The following is a 22499-nucleotide window of genomic DNA, read 5'->3' as shown; positions in this document are numbered from 1 at the left end:
AATTGAAACCGGGTTTGGTGACCAGATCTGAATAACCCGTCTTGCTCGCCCCTATTTCCTTCCCCTCCCCACTATCTTCAGCCTCACAACATAACCCAAGTTGGGATGCCATACTCTCACTGGCTCTAGGCGGTTGGGACAGTTGAAATAAGAAAAGAAGAAAGGTTGTGCATGTTTAATGATGCCGGAACTCACCGTTCGATCATTTAAAGTGACAAAGCGATAGTTAGATACTTTGATTTTTACTTATTCCGCAATTGATATATGAATTACTAATTTTTATTTATACATATCTCCCTGCCATTGGAGACAATGACTCAATCAACTCAACCAAAGTGCAATCGGTATTAAACCATTGTTTCCGCTGTTGGTCCTTCGTAGTCTTATTCAAATAATAATTCTGATTTGCATGGTTTCCTTTTTCTCCGGCTTCCTTGCGGTTGTTGATTTTTTCCATGCCAAACCAATTCTTTATGTTTTAGCTTTTCTTGCATTGTGGTTAGCTATCGCGTAATTGCTTCGTTCAATTGCCATTTTATAACACCGTAAAATATGTATACCGAGTAGGTATCGCGTTTGTGACTTGAGTAATGAAGAACAAAAACCACCGTGTCACTAATTAAATAATCACAATACTTGTTGTTTTAATTGTCCTACAGTATTGTCGCCGTTAGGTGACACATTAGATTTTAATAATAAGCAGTGACTGAACTGAATTCAACACATATTTTTTTTTTAAATTTATACATGTATATTATAGCAAAAATGACAAGACAATAATATTGCAATAACTGTATATTCTTTACAACAAACATACTGTGTCCTTATGCTATTCCGATTTTAACTATATTACATACTGCAGAATCCGTATTAAATGCTTATAATATTATGATGGTAATTATTTCTTTTTATATAAATGGTCTATGAATAGATCCTTGGGGAAGTCCACAAAATTTAAAAAAATCCAGTATTTTAAAACATTGAGAAGAAGTCATTCGCATGACAGGATTTTTGTTCTTTAGGTAGAAAGAAAAAATACTTGCTTTCTAAATCATTTTTTTTGTATTTAATGCATACGTGTTTTTTTTTATGAATACATTTATCAAATTTGATAATGCTGCGCTTATTTATTTTAGTCCTCTCTTCGGTTTGACCAATTTGTTACATTATTATTTTAATAGTGGTCTTGTGACAGAACCTTGGAGTACCTACTCTAAAAAATGTTTAAAAATAGTTGAAGATTTTGTGTGGTTGTCCTAGTTATTTATTTATTATGGTCAACTTATCCCAATTTTTTCAGTATGTACATTTGATCCAATTGTTTACTGATTGGCATTCTTCTTTTTCTTGTTGAGACCTCCCCTCGGTCTGATAACGCTGTTGATCCACTTGATGTAGGGGAAGATGTTGGTGTAGACTCCGGGCGAGCTCGTGCCGCACTCCTGCGGACCATAGCTGACGAGCCCTATCAGGTGCCAGGAGTTGCCAACGCTCAGCATGAGCGGCCCGCCCGAGTCACCGGCGCAGGTGTCCTCTCCAATCAACCCGCCCGCGCATATCTGCAAAAAAAATTTTATTGTGGGATATGATTTGAGACTTTCAAGGCTAAAAGTATTATTGTGATTGATTTTTCCTCCTCCTTTAGCCAACGTTTCAGATAGCCTTGCAGTCTCCGGACAGATTGGTTGAAGGATGGAAGAGGAATGTAATACGGCATTGTACCTCAAAAACCTATCGCGGTAATCATTTTTATTGTGCTCATGGTTTAGAAAAACTAGAAATAAAGTAGATAATCTATGTGCTAACCCAACCATGCGTGTGTATTTTTCTGCAATGCAAGGTAATTTACGTAAACAAAATATCGGTGTTTTAAAGTTGCAAGTTTGTAGTTGGTTTGCAAAATCAACGAATGTTTTACCGCTTTCAATCAAACCTTCAGTTTCGACCATTTATCAATTCAGATAAATCTTTAACACACCCTTTCCCTGCGCAGATGATTTATGACCCGGACGGTGATGAGAATGATTAGCGGCTTCTGGCCTCCGCTGTAGACATAGCGTTGTATTCGCTGGTTTAAATTTTTGTACATTACTAAGAGCATATTTTAAACTGTTTTGAAGTTAGATAGTTTCTCCTTACCTGGGTGTGCCAAAGTTCTTGGAACATCCCCACCTCCCTCATCAGCCTCTGGCACTCGCTTCTGTTGACCATGGGCAGGGAGACGTGCATCTTGGTGGCGCTGGAGTTTGCTTCCATTGTTGATCCCCAGCCGGCCGCTTGGAGCATCAGGGGGAACTGATTGCTAGATAGCTCTTGGTTCATAGGCTCTGGGTCCCAGGGCGGCAGGCATGCTGGGCTGATGTAGACTGAGACAAATTAAATGAATATATTTTTTTAGAATTCGTTTGGTCTTTCGTGTAGGTACTGTGTAGCTTTGCCAATTTTTTTTAATATATATACGGGAAGCCCAGAGGAAAAAAAAAACCGTCAAGGACTATATCATCTTTGAGGATACTGTGTGGGGGTCTTTTTATGGAAAGAAAGGAGAGGAAGTTCAGGGAAGGAAAAAGGTATGAGGGGTGGGTAGGAATTTGGGGGTCAATGTGTCCAAAAGTTACGGACCTATGAATCCATCCCACCCACTGCCGTATAAGGTGATGGGTCGAGAGAGTCCGGCTGGATAGGTCAAAAGGTGTCCCTCAACAAGTTTCTCCCGATTCGGCCCGCCACGCAGTAGGTGGACAAACGCATCCGCCGCCGCATAGGTAATAGACACGGTAACCCCACCTCAAGAATCCGGGCACCCCTGCTAAGTCACCAAACGTAGCGAGTCGCTTAGGCCGAATTTTGGCAGGGGTTTTGGTTATCCAATAAATGGTTACCGGGGCGGCGGTACCCATACCCGCCTCCAGGCAGAACTTCCATAATATCTCCGAGGCCAAACCAAGCTGTTTGTCTGGAAACCCCTTCCTATTCTGTAATGCAGATTTTGAAAGCGTACAAAAGCGTCGTGAAAAAGGCGCTGCGTTGCGAAGGTGAACGTGTTTTTACAATCAAGGTCGTACCATCCTGAATTTTTAAGAATATAATATATACTGTATGTCCTGTTTTTAATAGCAATTTAGCCACGTGAGCCGTACGGAAAGGTTGTTCATCACTGATTTAGATCGTTGTTGCTCCCTCTATCTCTATCTGGATTGGAGATGATACAATAAATAAATTGTAGATCTGACTTTAGTACTGTATTTTTGTTTGGTACAATAGGTGTCCTTGTTATCTACATGGTTAAACCAACACTTTTTATCGCAAAACATTGACTAATATTATTATGACCTTATTGACTTTATGTTCGGTATCAAACCAAAATAATGCTAACAACTTTTCTGCCTCCCATATTATCATAATTTATGTAAATAAAATATTGTAAGTGATATAAAATGTTAATTTTATTACGTGAGTTCTAAAAAAATATATCGTTAGTTTTTATTGGCTTTGGGGAATACCCAAATCCTCAACGGTATAATTGTTGATTAATTTGGTAAACATCACCCGTTTTTGTGACTGTTTTTAAAAGCATTGATAGTTTCGTTTGTTTAATACAATGATTGCATTGACTTACAAGTCATAGGTGGTTCCTTCGCAAGCTTTATGAGCGCGATATCATTCCTCATAGTGTCCTCGTTGTACTTGGGGTGGGCGTGCTTTTCTAGTATGGCTATGTTCACTGGCGTATCGGCGCATTCCTCTACAAAGTTCACCGTCTCACAGTCCTTCTCCTTCAGCAAATTATGGTCTCCCAGGCGGACGTGCAACCTGCCAATGGCGAATAAAACATTCAGTTGTTAGGACGGCTTTTTTGGTTAACCGACGGTGACCCGACGGTGACCCGAAGGTGACCCGACGGTGACCCGACGGTGACCCGACGGTGACCCGACGGTGACCCGACGGTGACCCGACGGTGACCCGACGGTGACCCGACGGTGACCCGACGGTGACCCGACGGTGACCCGACGGTGACCCGACGGTGACCCGACGGTGACCCGACGGTGACCCGACGGTGACCCGACGGTGACCCGACGGTGACCCGAAGGTGACCCGACGGTGACCCGACGGTGACCCGACGGTGATCCGACGGTGAACCGAAGGTGACACGACGGTGACCCCACGGTATTCGCGTCTGTCTGTTTGTGTGCTTAGTTATTATAAACTATTTTTTACGAATTTCTTCTGAAAGGTTTACAAATTTATTTTTTAATATATATACGCCTAAAAAGGCTTTTACATAGAAGTGATACATGATGCAGTGTACATAGGAGAATATCTGTATTATACAGGAGATACTGACAGTAAATAGATGTAATCCATTGTAAAGAAGGTACAAAATACACAATTGTAAAATTCTCTGCACCTGACTGATAAACGGATTCCAATTAAAGTCGATGTAATGTAGTGTTTTTAACAGTAACATTGTGGTAAACATTAGTGAATGGTGGGAGAAGTCGGAGACGCCCGAGGAAGACATTATAGCAATAGCGAAGCATTCCGGGGTCCACTATTTAGGTTATGAATTCCAATACTTTACGAAGGATATAAATATAAGGTTCATTATATCCAGGATACCCGTAGTAAAAATCAATAAATCCTTACAATATCCTGTCATTGACCACACAGTGCGCTGCCGTGATAATGTGTCTCTTGTTGATGAGCGAGCCAACGCAGTTGGTCAGGATCTGACCATCCTTGGTCTCTGAGACCAGCACGGCCATCCAGGGGTAGTCGGTCAGCGATGTCTCGACTCCACCAAATATCCTCATGTTGACCACTGGAGTCAGCACGCGGCCGCATCTGCACAAATAATCGTGGTTGTCAGGCATACCGCTGATTACACCTTTTAACCTCTCCCTCTTTCTCATGAATCATCCATGTAATGGAATGATAGGTAACAACAGAGCTCCCAGCTGCAGGACCATGATATTAGATGCTGGTTGTCAATTGCTTAGAATTCATGTAGGCACTTTATTGTGCCGGGCAAATTTACATTTGATTTTTTTCTGAAAGATAAAAATCTCTGAAACAAAACTCTATTCCCTGTACCCTGTCCCTACATTACACTTTCATATTTAATGTATGCATTCTTTTCGAATTTCCCCAAGCCTTTCCTCTGTCGATTTCATGTCTCACAGCCATCCATCGAGGTTGGTATCAGATCTCCGTTATGGACTAAGTTAGTGGGAAAGGCAAAATGACCCCCCTTCGGGTTGCAAGTGATTTTTTACCTTCAGGTATTAAAAATTAAGTCACCCTTCTACCAATGTCCTTTTCAGCCTCCCCATCTCTCAGAATACTTGCTTCCTAAGTGTACAAACTCTTCCACTTGCTTGAAGGACTAACCATTCACAAGACAATAGTGCAAAACGTTAGACTATGACCTACCTCTCATTGGCGGGCATTAGAGGAAACATATCATCATTTCTGCAGCAGGTTGTGAGCGTGGTTGTTTGTGTGCATTGTGACCTCTTCAGAAAGTCTATCTTGCTTCTGCCCAGCTTCTTACCACCCATCCTCTCAGATAATATCTGCATTACCTTTTGAACATAATTTTGATGACAAATTAAATGTTTTTATCCAACGTTTTTGCTGTACATTACAATAAGGAAGTTGAGTGAAAAATATTTTGACTTATAAAAAATATGTTCATGTACATCAAAAAATATCGATTCTAAATATATAAATATATTTCTATATTATTATTCTTAGAATTAGTTAAACGTTCTTGAAAAAGCATTCAATAGCAATAGACTGTATACGCTCCACGATTGGTCGAAAGAATTCTGACGTCACATGTGTCGTGACTTGTACGTACAACGGATCACCTATGGTGCATCTCTTTCTATTACATGAGAGATGGTCGGTTTAGATGAGAGAGGTGTATAGGCCAAAGGTTTATTTGGGTTTGTCAAATATATGTACGTATTTGTTGTTATTATTATATGAAATGGATTTCTAAAGATACATATTCGTATAGTGCTTTATAATAATATGTTGTTTATTGCATAACTTAGAAGTTTTTATTATTATACATGTCACATAGCATGTGATACACTTCAGGCCGCCGGCTGCCCAGAAAAGTCTCACAGTGAACTGGGCTGTAAACCGTTATTTTACTTTTGGTCTTTACTTTTCTGCGCGGTGGTCCTGAATTCGCGCGGGGAACGTCAACAAGTAGGGATGGCAATACCGTACAAGTACCGTACCGGGCGGGAAAAGGAAATATTCTAACTTAAAATATTAATTTAACTATGAAATCTTAATCAATTTTCTTTTTTTTTAATAACATCAATTCTAATAGACGGTTAACATTGGTAAAAAAATTACTGGAATTCCTTGTTGAAGAATTTAAATTTTTTCCATACAAAATGCTTAAGCGACGTGGTTTTCACAGTTCGAATGACGTCACACCACACCCCGCCTCTTACCGCTCGGATTCCGCTCGTTTTGGCGGGCTTAATAAAATTTAAACTTTGAGAATTAATTTAATTATGAAAACAAACTTTAAAAAAAAAAAAATACCAGTATTTAAGTTTGAATGCGAACATTGATAAAAAAAATAAAAAAATGGACTCAACTTCCTTATTGATTATATTCTTTTTTTTTTCAAATGTTATATACAGAGATGTGCAAAATGGGTACCCAAAACCATTTGAAATGCAAAATGGAAATAGGTCAAAACTTTTCCATTTGAAAATGCAAAATGCAAAATGGTTTTTAGAAAAGCATTTCAAATGCAAAATGCAAAATACCTATTTTAAAAATGCATTGAAAATGCAAAATGGTTTCTCAGGTCAAACAATTAAAATAATTATAGAATTTAAAAAAAAAAATTGTGATTTAATAATGGACATCAATGTAGAACAAACATATTACATGATGGTAAATCCAAAAACACCACGACTACAGATTATTAAACCACAAAAAATTTGCGCGGGACTAATGTTGACATGTTAACTAAGTTGAAAACATAGAAACCATTTAATATTACAGCGTCATGGCCCCATGTTCAGTATTTGAATCAGTATTTTTTGTAATGGTATCACTTAAGGCGATGCACTACGTCGTGTAATATTTTAAATTGAGCCGCTATCAATAACAAACCTTACGTAGATGGCGATAAGATTTAAATTCCCGCTTAACACCATCCGCCTGTTTTGATTTATACAAGAAAAAAACATGGCCAAAAAGTGCCTTTTATTTTATTTTGTGGATGTTCAGGCATAAATAGTTAATTTTTTTCCGATCATTTTATAAATAACTTAATTTGCCACATTATACAATAAAATCATAACCGAAAATGGGTTCGTAAGTAGTAGATTTTGAACTTTAAAGCAGTTTTCATAGGCCTTATACATTATTTTTTTCTGGGCTTATAAAAAGACTTATATAAAAATTACTCGATTATTTCAAAGGTCAAGATGTATTCTACTCGCAGTATTTAATTAAAGCATCTGAAACATTTCTAGGCAACCAAATTTTCAAACAAAAAACACGTGATTTTGCATTACTACGTATGGCATCGCCTTAATTGCCAGGGCTCCTACCAGGGAGCAACTTGACAAATGTAAATTATCTCTCATAGCGAGGTTGAGGACCGACTGATATTTGGGGCTTATGAAAATAAGATGAGTCGAGATAGTAGGAAGAATGTTGCGAAAAAGCATTTAAAATGGAAAATGCATTGAGAAAAGCATTTAAAATGCAAAATGCAAAATGGTTTTTAGAAAAGCATTTAAAATGCAAAATGGAAAATACCCATTTTGCATTTTGCATTTCCATTTGAAATGGATTTATTTGAAATAAAGCACATCTCTGGTTATATAATATTATATAAAAAAAAATTAAAAAAAACAGTAAAAGCAAAATGAGCAATCTGTCGCTAAGGGTATATTTTCACTTAGCCTTAGCTCAGTTTTGATTGATGCAAGTGACCACTAAGGAGGCTTGTGTTCAACATTGGACTGATGTAGAATCTATTAAAAAATATTGTTGATGTAATGACATTGGTTCTCTTATGATATATGAGCCAATGCAATTTCTAATGGAAACATTAACCACTCGAACGATTTTTGGTATACTATGACAATTTTACAAAATGTCTTGAGCGATCGCTTGCCATAATGTGCCAGATTTATAGAACCTAAAAATATCTGATAATAAATAATCGTATATGATAGATGTTGGACATTTGATTTTTCCTTTAGTAATTTAAAATTATTGGTGAATATAAGACAGGTAATCTCGTCACACTTATCCATTTCAATCGGTGAGGCGATTAAATTGGCATTATCATGAAAAATTCCTTACCTTGGGGCAGTTTTCAATCTTTACGCAAGACCCCTCAAAGCCATCCGGATCGGTGCATTTCTCCACGCGGCAGCAGACGGAGGGGTTCAATCCGTAATCTCTGCATCGCTCATCTTCACCCTGGAGAGACTTATGTGGGAAGTCTGGGAAGAGGCATTCGGCTTTAGGGAGGCATCGACCACTCTCTCCTCGCGAAGTTAGGCATTTCACATAATCTGGATAAAACAATTAAATTGATATATACAGCAATCTTTTAGTAATCCGCCGCTAGATTATCCGACAACTACTATAATCTGCCGTTATTTTTGCTAGTTGTATGAGGATCTGGTGATACAGTGAAAGATGATGTTGTGTGTGTGTCACAGCGTTTATTGTGAGTCAGTATAATTGCGCCGTTGGAAGTCTGGGACTTATGATGATGATGACACCAGGCGTAGACGGCGGTAGAATGGTTGAGATGCGGGTCAGTGAGTCGACGCTGCGTTGGTGGAGACCGGACTCGTGGATGTGTTCAGCACTGGTGAAGACGTGGGGTCTTCCGAGTACTTCAGTGTGAACGAGGTAGCCGAAGGTGCAATGAACCTGGTCGGCAGATGAGCGGGAGATGCAGGCCGGCGACGATGCCCCGGGGCCGAGGCGCAGAAGTGGTCACAGGGTCTAGGCGCGTGAGGTCAGCGCTGGCCAGGAATGATAGCCTGGGCCAGGGCGCTTAGGTGAATCCTAAGGAGTCCATGGTTGTAGTCCGTGCCAAACCGGGTGAAGATGAGTAGGTCCTGAAGCAGTGTGGTGAAGAAAGAGCGAGGCGCAACGCGGGGGGAACCGGCCATAACGGCCGACTCCTCCGCTACGCCGAGTCGGATTTCTCGAGTGGAATAATGATATACTTACGTCTTTCTCCGTTTATATAGGTGCTGATTCCTTTGTTCTCGTCTTCCACGGGTTGGAGCAGCGTCTGGACGTCGAACCCGCAGGACCGCTGACTCGGTTCATTGTATGAACGGTTTGCATCACCCTGCATTCCTTCACATTCGTATTATCAACAGCTTACATATTGCGGTATCAAAGGTCGATATTTTAATTCTGATTATGATATGATGATCCTAACAGCGGTGATGCGGCTGCTACAGTTGAAAGCACAAAATCATGCTCTAAAATTCGCCGGTATTCGTATGTCAAATTCAGTAGTCCGACTCTTGCTTTGACTCGAGAGTCAAGCTTTGTACATCGACGGGTTGGGTTATCTTACTCTTATACCAGAGAGCGGTCACTTACTTCATCGGCGAAAAATCTTCCTTCTCACATGTCTTGTATGTAAATAAGACGTAATTTTATTTATTTTTTGGATATTTGTATAGCGCCGCTTTTGTGAGAAAGGGGCGCTTTACAGTTGATGCAGGTATTACAAAAATATAAATATTACAAAAATAAACTGAATTTAAGTTAAGTAAAATGAAGTACAGAAACAGGTGACACGAAGACAGTAATGTACAAACTCTCCCTAGTACACACTCAGGTACTACATCACCATCTAGCTTTCGCTGACCATTTTACCAGTGTTGATTATTGTCGTTTTAGGACATTTCGGTTCTAGTCCTCTGTATAATCTAGCAACTGTCGCATGTGTTTCTGTTCGTTTCGTTCTGCCCTTAGAGAAATTGTTAATCTAAGGTTCTGCCACGCTTTGGGTTTTAATAAGTTATAAAATGGAGTCTTCTCGTATGTACGTAAGCATGACTCCTTAATTTTAAACCAGAAAATGGAAATTTTACGAAAGAATGAAAGCGGTGTTTGTTTGTTTTTTTATGAAATCAGTGTTTTAATTTTTAGCATATTTTGTATGAATGCACTGTAATCCGCTGCTTTCACTAATTTCTGTGAAATACCTCAACCTTACTACACTATAGCATTCGATTTATACTATAATGTGTGGTATACCAGGGACTTCATCTACTGAGATTTATCAGTTTCATAACCAACTGACTTTTAAGTAAAATAACAAAAATATTACACAACGTAACTGATAAAAAATACTCACTCGCTTGTACGGGGTTCACAATCAAGATAACAGAGGTCATTAGTATATTGAGCAAAACTTCTTGCATATTTTATTCAAATAATATTGCTAGCGTTCTATAACTTCTCGTTGAAACAATCTCACTATAACTGACTACTACTTGGATGGAATCACATAATGTTAATCTAATGTTGTTTTTTCCTTAAGGAATATAAAGAATAATAATGCTTCTTTTGATAGCAGTTATTTTTTACTGTCCGTATTCTACTTGCAAACATGTTGTCATCTTATGGATACAATATTTTGAATAATGTATTTTTAAATGTAATTTTTAATTTTTATTATTAAAAATAAAATAGTTTATTCCAGAATTAATGCAGGGGTAGTGCAATGCAATACATTCCATATTTTGAAAAAACATAAAAATAATCAGACAAATAATAAGAAAAATAAATTAGACACAATAAAAATAAATGGATAGGCACACAAAAACGTATGCAAGCAGACAAAACGTATAGAGGATATTTGAACATCTCCCAGCTTCAGAGGGCTGTCAGGGGGGACTCCATCTAGGCAACCATGGCAGTGATGATTATTTGATTGGGGCAGTCTGCTTCATGAGCTTCCCAAGTGGTGGCGGAGAAGCGCTCTGAAAGAGTGCACCCGTCCCTCCAGGAACATTGTTTGAAAATCAAACTGTTTGAAAATGGCTGTCACAATAATAAAAACTAAAATACTGACAGAACTTAATAATAACATTATTAAATTTGATTTTCATTAAATTTTTATAAAAATTAAATGGAGTTCTATGAATTAAACACAAAAACAATTAATAATACTGTTTTGGATGAAACAAATTGATTGCCTCTAGCATTCTATTATACATATTTAGAAATCTTTCAGGAAATTTATTTTCTTTCGAAATCAAATCATAAATGTCCAAATTGATCGCGATACTAGACCCAAAGAGCATTAGCTTTTACAGCGCCCTTGAGGTGATTTTTCACAAAAACGGCGCTCTACATATTTATGATTTGATTTTGAAATCATAAATGTCCAAACTCTCCGCGATACTAGACCCAAAGAGCATTAGCTCTTACTTATCCCTTCCGCTAAAACAACGTTTGGACAATTATGATTTTATTTTGAAATCATAAATGTCCAAACCCATGACCCAAAGAGCATTATCTCTTACTTATCCCTTTCGTTAAAGAATGTTTGGACATTTATGATTTGATTTTGAAATCATAAATGTCCAAACTCTCCGCGATACTAGATCCTTACTTATACCTCTTACTTATACCTTTTGCTAAAACAACATTTGGCCAAAGAAATTTTAGATATTTTGCAACAAAGCTAAACAACGCATTTCCACTGGCCATTAGAGAGAACACAAATCACGCTAAATATAAATTGGACACTAAGTCTTAGATCATGGGATTTTGGAAACCTCCTTATAACAAGTAAAAGTAACCAATAATACTACATATAATGTATTGTACCAATGGTACAATGTTAATTTTAATTTTATTTTAAATATATATATTAAATATATATTGTAAACTGTGCCTGCTCTCAACACAGGATTTCAAAGCGAGACAGACCCAATTATCACCTGTATAATAAACTGTGCCTGCTCTCAACACAAGATTTAATAGCGAGACAGGCCCAATTATCACCTGTATAATAAACTGTGCCTGCTCTCAACACAAGATTTCATAGCGAGACAGGCCCAATTATCACCTGTATAATAAACTGTACCTGCTCTCAACACAAGATTTCATAGCGAGACAGGCCCAATTATCACCTGTATAATAAACTGTGCCTGCTCTCAACACAAGATTTCATAGCGAGACAGGCCCAATTATCACCTGTATAATAAACTGTGCCTGCTCTCAACACAAGATTTCATAGCGAGACAGGCCCAATTATCACCCGTATAATAAACTGTGCCTGCTCTCAACACAAGATTTAATAGCGAGACAGGCCCAATTATCACCTGTATAATAAACTGTGCCTGCTCTCAACACAAGATTTCATAGCGAGACAGGCCCAATTATCACCTGTATAATAAACTGTACCTGCTCTCAACACAAGATTTCATAGCGAGACAGGCCCAATTATCACCTGTATAATAAACTGTGCCTGCTCTCAACACAAGATTTCATAGCGAGACAGGCCCAATTATCACCTGTATAATAAACTGTGCCTGCTCTCAACACAAGATTTCATAGCGAGACAGGCCCAATTATCACCCGTATAATAAACTGTGCCTGCTCTCAACACAAGATTTAATAGTGAGACAGGCCCAATTATCACCCGTATAATAAATTGTGTCTGCTCTCAACACAGGATTTCATAGTGAGACAGGCCCAATTATCACCCGTATAATAAATTGTGTCTGCTCTCAACACAGGATTTCATAGTGAGACAGGCCCAATTATCACCCGTATAATAAATTGTGTCTGCTCTCAACACAGGATTTCATAGTGAGACAGGCCCAATTATCACCCGTATAATAAATTGTGTCTGCTCTCAACACAGGATTTCATAGTGAGACAGGCCCAATTATCACCCGTATAATAAATTGTGTCTGCTCTCAACACAGGATTTCATAGTGAGACAGGCCCAATTATCACCCGTATAATAAATTGTGTCTGCTCTCAACACAGGATTTCATAGTGAGACAGGCCCAATTATCACCCGTATAATAAATTGTGTCTGCTCTCAACACAGGATTTAATAGCGAGACCGGCCCAATTATCACCTGTATAATAAATTGTGTCTGCTCTCAACACAGGATTTCATAGTGAGACAGGCCCAATTATCACCCGTATAGTAAATTGTGTCTGCTCTCAACACAGGATTTCATAGTGAGACAGGCCCAATTATCACTCGTATAATAAGCTGTGCCTGCTCTCACCACAGTATTTCATACAGCCTCCGGAGTTGCTTTCACCAACTTGCTTGGGGTGGTCCACTGAACGTTTTAGCCTTAGAACTGCTGCCAGTATTTTAGGTATTTGAGTTAATGTGAGTTTTCATACATGAATTTGTATTAAAGGTTATTTCTTTTTATTGTTTCAGGAGCTACCAAGGACATTGGCACAGCCCTCACCAGGATGTGTCTACGCCACAAGGCCATGGAGACCAGGATGAAGAACTTCACAAGGTATTTATTGCATTATTTATATTATCCATTCACCTTTGCAGGATCTTTTGGGTTTTTAAGGCAGTTCAAACATTCCATTGTTGCTCAATCTCTGAAATAACTATAACATTACTACTGATGTAAATAAAGAGATTGAAAATAATATTTTACTTGCAAAAACTATCGAATCTACTGGCAAGAAGTTCAATACATAAATTTGAATCTATTCATTCATTTGAACATAGAAACAAATTTCGTATACCATGAGCATTGATTATAATATTTATTTATTTGATTTTTTCATGCCCTGCTGGGGTACATGTTTATTTTTTTAAGAGACAGAAAATCTTGAAGTGCAAGTGCAAGTGAATAAAAATATATCCTAATAATTTTTTTTTTTTAATTTTTTTTTTTACTTTAAATATATTTATTAAATAATTAATCAATTTACAGAGTAAAATCAATAGTGTTAACAAAGATAATTCATACAATTAGTTCAATTAGTTTTTACTGCTTGTCTATAATATATCCTAATCATTATACCGTGAATGTGGAATGTTAATCATGATATTTTTTTCTTATAAGTTTTAGCAAAGCTATCTGTAACATTTATATCAATGTATACATTATTTTTTATTATTTCACATACATACAAAACAGCGGATATATTTTATTGTTTGTAATACTTTGTCTGCTAATTCACTTTTTAAGATGTCTTCAAAAACTAGTATTTACCTTATTTTTTGTGTTATTTTAAAACTTTTACATGTTACATGATTTAGTTTCTTGTATTGCATCTCTACAGTAACTCTTTTAAAATAACTTAAATTTATATTTAATATTGTATCTTCACTTAAACCATAGAAATAAGATAAAAATACTTATAATACCCACACTCAGGCTTCGCCTTCGTGGGATTTTTTTTAATTATGTACATTTATTTCAATATTTTTTATACATTTTTCAATATTTTATGTAACCATGTATGTATAAAAAAAAAATTCAATAAAAAAAAAAAAAAATCACATTTTGGATTAATATTACACACCTCAGTTTGTCTCTCACCGAGGGAAGAATCACATTTAGCAAGATAAATTCTAATCAAATTAACATTACACACCTCAGTTTGTCTCTTACCGAGGAAAGAATCACATTTAGGAAAATATATTCTAATACATATTATCCTTGCCCATCTTAAAATTTGGTTTTCCTTTCCTAAACACGTTCATTAGAATGTATACACTATTCAAATACATACCAGGATTAAATAATAGCATTTCCAATAACATTTGTTCCAAATTATGTCCTCTGCGTGCGAACAATATCTAAATTTCTCTAATAAACAATAAACAATGTTAATCTCATGTGACCCTCCAGATAAGTACGGTCTTGTGTGTAATTTACCTGTACAGAATGTAAATAAATAATAATGTATGTATGTACATTTTAACGCAATATCATTAATTGGTCAAGTGCATTGTACATAATATAGATTTGTATAAGTGATGGTGGATGCAATCTGTTAGCCATAAGTTATCATAGTAATTTGTCTAGTCTATAGTTAGTAAAGTTCAAAAAACGGCGCTATACAAATCATCCAATTATTATTATTATTTAAAAATATATATTTTATATTGTACTAGCTAACGTGTACCTGGCATTGTTCGGGGACTTATAAATGGTTTGGGGTAAGATTTTGAGGTCTTATACTTATACTGGAACTCGCTTCGTCGAGATATTATAGCGCCTCAAATTTTATAACTTGTACAACTACTTGATTGGTAGGAATTTTTTATAATTTTAATTAGTTGCCTTGTATCGAGTTGTACGCACTTGTATGTAATACCCTCTTGCCCTGACTAAAATACGAATTTTTATTTCCAGCGTCATAATGGACTGCCTGGTGAACCCCTTGCAAGAGAAGTTAGAAGATTGGAAGAAAACATTGATCAATATAGACAAGGATCATTCAAGAGGTGTGCACATTTCTCTAATTCATATTATCCTACAATAAGTATGAAATTAATAGTAATAATTAATTTAATAATTATTTTATTATCATGTTAAACACTCTTCCGGCGGGAAGGATATTTGTACCTTTTACGCTGGTCCTACTTGAATGCTGAGAAAGGCATTGCCGTCTTATAATTTGATATAAATACTAGCTGTAGCCCATCACACGTTGCTGTGGCTCAGTTTGTCTGTGCAGATTGAAAAACAATAGCACCTGTTGCTTTTACATCCAACAGATGGCGCTGCTTAAAAAAAAAAACAACATGTTTCTTCCTTTCACAGGTGACATCTATATAATTTAGGCATATAAAACCACACTCGTATTTGAATGCAACGTTGTGTCAAAATTTCAAAGCAATCGTTGAAGAACTTTCGGAGATTTACGATTTGAACAAACGAACATTTACATTTTTATTTACATAGATTTCACATCAGTCTCTCTAATCTTTTAACTATGTGTATATGTATTTTAAAGTGTGTACCAAGTCTTCCCCATCATCAAATTCTTGTCTTTTGTGCGAAAGAATATTTTATCGAAAGGAAACCATATTTAAACCCGTAGAACTGGTAATACATCCTTACTCTTATCGCACCGGAGATGCGAAAGTTTTTTTTTGATGATTTGTGCGAAAATATATTTTTTTGTAAAAATGTAATTTTTTACAAATAAAACATCACTAAATGGCCCAACACACACTTTAGCTTCAGTTTGTGGAGTCGTATTCCAAAAGTAGGCTTTAAGACACATTACGCTATATTATGCGCTCTTAATTTGGGACAAAACTATTTTCAGTATGTAAAGGTCAAAGAGGCTGAAGCTAAGCTATAGACATGGTGCAACAACTTCATTATCGTTGACCCAGAGAGAGATTGTATGTACATCATCGACGATCATCCTATTCCTTCTCAGATGTCTTGTATGAAAATAAAATGACAGAAGATACTAGGACGATGGCCTCTCATACAACCTCTCTCTGGGACTACTGTATTGATGTTTCATCATTTATAATTCACAGACACATTTCGGCCTTCATTTTTAGTCGGTCTATTATTATTAGGCTTATGACTAAATGCTTTTGAAAAATTGTTGAATTTTCTTCTTGTGAACTTTTTCCGGATTTGGTTTTACTAAATAATGTGGATAATTAAGTTCTTCAGAGTGCGACCCGAAAATATTTCGACATATGTATGTGCATGACTGAGCCACAAAATAAAGTTTTTTTTTTTTTTGGTGAAGGCGGCTGGAGTTAAACGTTTTCCACTTCATCTCCACCAAGGAGTGGCAAGGGGTTTGTGGAGACTTTCCAAGGTCTTTTATAAAGTGCGTGCTTGACGCTGTGATGTATACTTAAAACGTGCGTGCCTACTGATGTGTTTTTTTACAATACATTAAAGTGGTTTGTCATCATTTGCCTGTTTTATGATGGTGTTATTTTATATCCACTACTCAACTTCCATTCAACTTCCACAGAATACAAGAGGGCCAGAACAGAACTGAAGAAAAGGTCCACAGACACCCTGAGGTTGCAGAAGAAGGCCAAGAAAGGAAAGGGAAGCGATCTTCAGAGGCGGGTTGAGACGTGTCTACAGGTTTGTCTAAACAAAATAATTGCTGCTTGCACATAGACGAAATGGAATGATCAAGCAAATCAAATACTTGAGGTTTACCGTATCCTTCTCTATTAGATAGGGACAGGTATATCTTTGAAGTTAAAGTATTTATTGTGCCTTTAAATATTACGCTGGTGTAGAAAATGGACAAATAATAATAAGGATTGATGTTTTTGTTGTTTGTTTTCAGGATGTAAATGAAAGACGCCAAGTGCTAGAGGATGCGGAGAAGAAAGCAGTGCGAGCCGCCCTGGTGGAAGAACGCAGTAGATTCTGCTTGTTTGTCGCTCTTCTGAAACCCGTTGTTGTAAGTACTTTTTACTCTACTGGCCTCATTAATTCAATTATCTACCTTAAAAATGTCAATCCCTACTATATGCAAAATTATTTATGTCACCAAACTCTTCTCGATTGAAAAATGTTTTTGGAAGAAATGAAAATTTAATCACTGTGGCAACTGGGACATGAATCCAAATCCTCTAGTCTTATTGGGACTGTCACTCTTCATATTGAGCTACTGCCACCTCATTATATTCTTTTTTTGGTTTCTCCTGCCAGGATTCGGAGGTAGCCATGTTAGCCGAGATGTCCCACCTTCAGGAGGGAGCTGGACAACTACTGCGCACCACGGCTGAGCCGCAATCACTGCCTCCAGCCAGTGAGCAAGTAAGATTTTCCTCCCTTTTTATCAAGACACTACTTCCTCTCCTCAAAAAGAACCTTCACGCAGCATCCCGGCCTAGGCCTTAGGGAAATTATTTTCCTCGGGGCCTTCTGTGTGGAGTTAATGTAAAAAAATGGTTTTAAGATGACTCCCATATGTTGTGGTTTCAACTGCCTCACGTTGTGTAAAACCATCTTTTTGTTGAGGTTACCACATTATATATTTATATTATTTTTGGTTTCAGGTGATATCGGATCTACAGGGCGCCTATGGACAGTGGTCCCCGCCCCCCTCTCCCCTGGCCGGGCGGGCTCCCTCCTCCTCACTCTGCTCCTCCATCTCCTCGCTGGCCAGCTCCTCTTCGGGTTCGGGCTCCGGCTCAGGTGCGCACGCGCTGCTCGTGCCGGCTGCACAGCTGTCGCAGGGACAGGGGCAGGGCAGGTGCCAAGACCAGGTATAATGCTCCCAACAAATTATGTTGTTTCCAGGGCATGTGTCAAGATCAGGAAATGATGCTCACAACAGATGATGTTGTTTCCAGGGCAGGTGTCAATACCAGGTATGATCTCCCAACAAATTATGTTGTTTCCAGGGCAGATGTCAAGACCAGGAAATGATGCTCACAACGGGATGATGTTGTTTCCAGGGCAGGTGCAGGCCTAATACCAGGTACGATACTGCCAATGGATGGTGTTGTTTTTAGGCTTCTGGACTAATTGAAATTTTCTTCATTATTATAATACTAACTAGCTGAAGTCCCCAGCGTTGCCCACGCTTTACCAGAGTTTTTCGAAAAGTGACCTTCCTCTTGTTTTGAAGGTCAAGTGTGCAAAATTCCATCAATCTCGGAATAAAACTGTAGATTTACATACAAATCAAATCCACACCGTCCACACACCGACCACAAACAGGCCCTCTCTTTTATTTAATAGATACCCGATTTCTTGCCAAGGCCAGGTAATGATACTTACCAGGTATATAAGCAGCCGAATTTCCTGAGGACCAAGTGATGTCTCTGAACCGAAATAATAATTTGTTTCTGCTGCTGTCCACTGAACATTGAACCCATGGTATCAAGATTTTTTGGTTTGTATTTGCAAACCTCTATCCTATGATGAAGTTGATGATGATGATGACGACGACGGTGACAATAACGACGGTGACAATAACGACGGTGACCATAATGAAGGTGACAATAACTACGATGACGATGATGATGATGACGATGACGAAGACCGTGATAACGACGAAGGTGACAATGGCGACGGAGACGATGATGATGATGATGATGATGATGACGATGTCGATGATGACGACAACCATGACAACGACGACGGGGACAATAACGACGGTGACGATGAAAATGATGATGATGACGATGATAGTGAATGTGATGGCAATCTTGAAAATTAGGATGAAGATGATGACAATGACTGCGACCATTATGATATTTGTAAGACTAAGCAACACTTCAGCACTTTGGATTTTCCTGATGTTTTTGAAGGAAATAATACAGGTACCTTCTAACTTTTCTGCTTTTTGTTCTGCAATATCTTCTTTACCCTTGGTTGGACTCAAATACTCTGTGTAAGTATTTTAATTTTATGCTTTTCAAATGCACTTTTTATTTAAAAATATTTTATCTGTACATTTATCATTTGACTATAAAAAATATATAAATTTTATTAAATAGTATTTGGTTTTGATTAAATTTCAGTAAATTATTGATAATTTTTTTACTATGTTGAATTTTGATTTTTGTTTGTAGGTACTTTTATGATTTGTATATTTTTCTATTTTGCCAACTTTGTGATTTAAAAATTTATTAATGAATATATAGTATATCTATAATTTCAATATAGTTTAAATATAGACAGTTCAGGGATTGAGCTTCTCCGACAGAATGCAAGGCAATGAATTGTCTGAAGAATATATTTTATTTTATTCATTCATATTTTCTTGATGTTCTTTGCTTCCTATCGCAATTTTCTTCACAAGGATTCCATGTTATAATAAATTCAAATATACGCTGCTTAGTTGATGTGTCAAGTGTTTTTTAAAAGTGAATAACTTGGATAACAATGCACAACTCAGCCCCCGGTGTTGGAATATCACCCACCGACCATCCAGCAATCAATCCCCCTATTCCAAATACAATCACAAAGTAGGCCATCTTTAATTCCGGTTCCAGATATTAGCACCACAACATGAAATGCAACAAAGGTAAAGTTCATGTAGTGTGCGCATCACGCGCATGAAACGAGCACTCACATACCCTGCAACATTTTTTAGCATTTACGTACACCGTACACGCCTAGATCTCTTTGTGTTCGTCTGAAAACTGATGGATCGCAGCGCGCACATAGCGCAATGCCCATAGCGTGCTCGTAAGGTGCGCACTACAATAATTGAGCCCTTATGTGGAAAAACAGCGTTATCGAATACTTCTGTTTTCGTGCAGACACATTCAAATTACACCCGATATATCTACGTTCGCAGTAAAAATTGTTTTAAAATCTCAACCATTGAAAGCAGCACAAGGCCTATGGTGATGGCCAGTAGCGTGCTCTTTTTTTCCATACAATGGTAAAGTCAATTGTCGTTATTTCATGACTTAATTGAAATTGACGATTTGTGCTATAGGCACTTGGCATATTTGTAATTATTATGGTGATAATGTTTTAATGGCATTATTTTTTTTCTTTCACATTTATTGTACTCAATACTTAAGAATAAATTGATTAAAATGCATAAAATGTTTCGTCTACTAATTGAAATACCCTACTAAGTAGTTGTAATGTGTAGATGCTCACTACAGTCGAATGAAATGTTTAACAGACAATCCTCTTTGCCTAGAATACTTATGGAAGGAAATAATTATAACGAGTCAGAGGACATCTTTAATTTATCACTTAACAATTACAAAAGATTGTTACTGAGGCAGTTTAGTTATGTATAGTAAATATGTACTCTATTAATATATAGTTGTTACTATTTACATGTAAAAACCTGTAAAAACGGTGTTAACCTCTCAGAAAAGGACTTTTATTTACTTTGTGTTCCTTTGCGAACTGTCAAAACGCGAAAATTTTTGTGTTATTCACGAGTTTTGTTAAAAGCTTCATAACTCACGTTTTGGGAAACGTAGCCTCATTCTAAAAAATGTTTTGGAAAGATTATGAAATTCACTATCGTATTGTTTTGTTATACGTAAATATTTGCGTGTCTAAATATACATTTTCTGAAAACGTCAAAAATATGTAAAAATCGCTGACCATTATTTCAAAGCTGTGAAAAATGTACTTTTTTCTGAGTATCATAAAGAAATAACACTTTATATATTGAAGAAATATAATTAAAAACTATTAGTCACCTCAAAATATTAACCGTCCAAAGTAAAATATTTTTAATAAATTATTTAAAAACGCAATAAATTATGAACGAACAAGATGACAGATTCAATCGACTCAGATAATTCACCTCTACATTCCAAAGATATTCTTGAATGCAGACGCGTAGCGTTATTCATTATCGATACTCTGTTTTTTAAATCATGGCAATCCGTATACTAGTGATGGAAATAAATCGATTTTTGTAAAATCTCGCGCGTTTACGTGAAAAGACGTACTAATGTCTTGACCGCTATTATCATATTTACGTCTTTTGACGTTCTAATGTTCCGAGTGGTTAATAAATATTTCAGAACTCGCTTTTTCACATAACGCTGTTTTTCTGCATAAGGGCTCAATTTGTTGTTTCAACCATTGTTGCATTGCACGATGTATGGCTAATATGTGGAGGCGGCGTAATGTTGATGTTATTGTGTAGGAAAGCAGTTGGCCAGTAGCGTAGTGTTTGTTTGTTTGTTTGACGTTGTGACTGATTGCTTTGATTTATCAGCCCCCGCGCCTCGGCAGCGTCTCATCCAGAGACTCCGGGTTCACTTCCCAGGACACCCTGCACTTGCCACCGCTCATTGAGTACCGCATCAAGGTTATTTATGTTCTTTTTTGGTTTATTAATTTTCGGGTTTTTGGCTAACCTTTTGATAACAACATTTATTTACTATAATTTAATATTTTATTCTAGGAAGTGATGGATGCAGGTAATGTATTATGGAACTCACATTAATTAATGATGATTTGAAACTGTTTTTTCTTACCAATGTTGAATTTTTCTAACAAAATTTACTCTGTTCAACTGTGCACTAAATTTACTTGTCTTCTAAAACAGTAGTCCCGATTTTCCCATATACCATATCATGAGCATACAATGTGAAAAGTAGCCCAGTCAATATCCCTGTCCGTTTGCAAAGTAAGACTGAAGTCCTTTGCATAGACACAAACTCACAGCTTCGCAAGTCAGGATATTTTTAACTAAAGGCAAATCTTGGAACTGAAGATTAACCCTCTCCCCGACATCCGATATTGCTGAAACCCCCCAGATAGACTCATTGTCGATGACAATGCATTCTATCAACTTTTGGTGGTAATCACGCACACGTGCGGACGTATACGCATTTCTCTGAAATTTGATGAAATTATAGCAGTTAATATACGAAATAAATATCAGTCCTACCCAATCGGTATTTGTCACAGATGTTATAGCGGTTGACTCTATTCCTTAGGAAGGAAGGTGCAATCCTAAGTCAAACCAAAAAAAAAACTTTGCAATCAGTTACTAGCCGG

At 37.1% G+C, this 22499-nt stretch overlaps 2 protein-coding genes across 2 annotated transcripts in view; one reads left to right on the top strand and one right to left on the bottom strand.

Moving 5' to 3' along the window:
- Positions 1-22499, top strand: part of mim (missing-in-metastasis) — a 341092-nt gene that overhangs the window by 299770 nt on the left and 18823 nt on the right. The window contains exons 5-11 of the mRNA XM_089646255.1: positions 13460-13544; positions 15408-15499; positions 17008-17126; positions 17338-17454; positions 17706-17813; positions 18056-18265; positions 21712-21804. Of these exons, the coding sequence (XP_089502381.1) occupies positions 13460-13544; positions 15408-15499; positions 17008-17126; positions 17338-17454; positions 17706-17813; positions 18056-18265; positions 21712-21804 (824 nt within the window). The remainder of the gene's footprint in view (positions 1-13459; positions 13545-15407; positions 15500-17007; positions 17127-17337; positions 17455-17705; positions 17814-18055; positions 18266-21711; positions 21805-22499) is intronic.
- On the bottom strand, positions 773-10551 carry LOC149411845 (CLIP domain-containing serine protease B4-like). The gene is made up of 7 exons (XM_089646508.1): positions 10394-10551; positions 8359-8573; positions 5434-5585; positions 4648-4845; positions 3620-3813; positions 2140-2366; positions 773-1559 (listed from the first exon to the last, which is right to left on the bottom strand). Exons 1-7 carry the CDS (start codon positions 10458-10460, stop codon positions 1323-1325), a joined length of 1290 nt encoding a protein of 429 aa, XP_089502634.1. The 5' UTR covers positions 10461-10551; the 3' UTR covers positions 773-1322.

Source organism: Hesperophylax consimilis, chromosome 24, assembly GCF_061612785.1.
Source record: "Hesperophylax consimilis isolate HC1 chromosome 24, BYU_Hcon_1.0, whole genome shotgun sequence".
NCBI lineage: Eukaryota > Metazoa > Arthropoda > Insecta > Trichoptera > Limnephilidae > Hesperophylax > Hesperophylax consimilis.
This window is presented reverse-complemented; position numbering and strand designations above follow the sequence as displayed.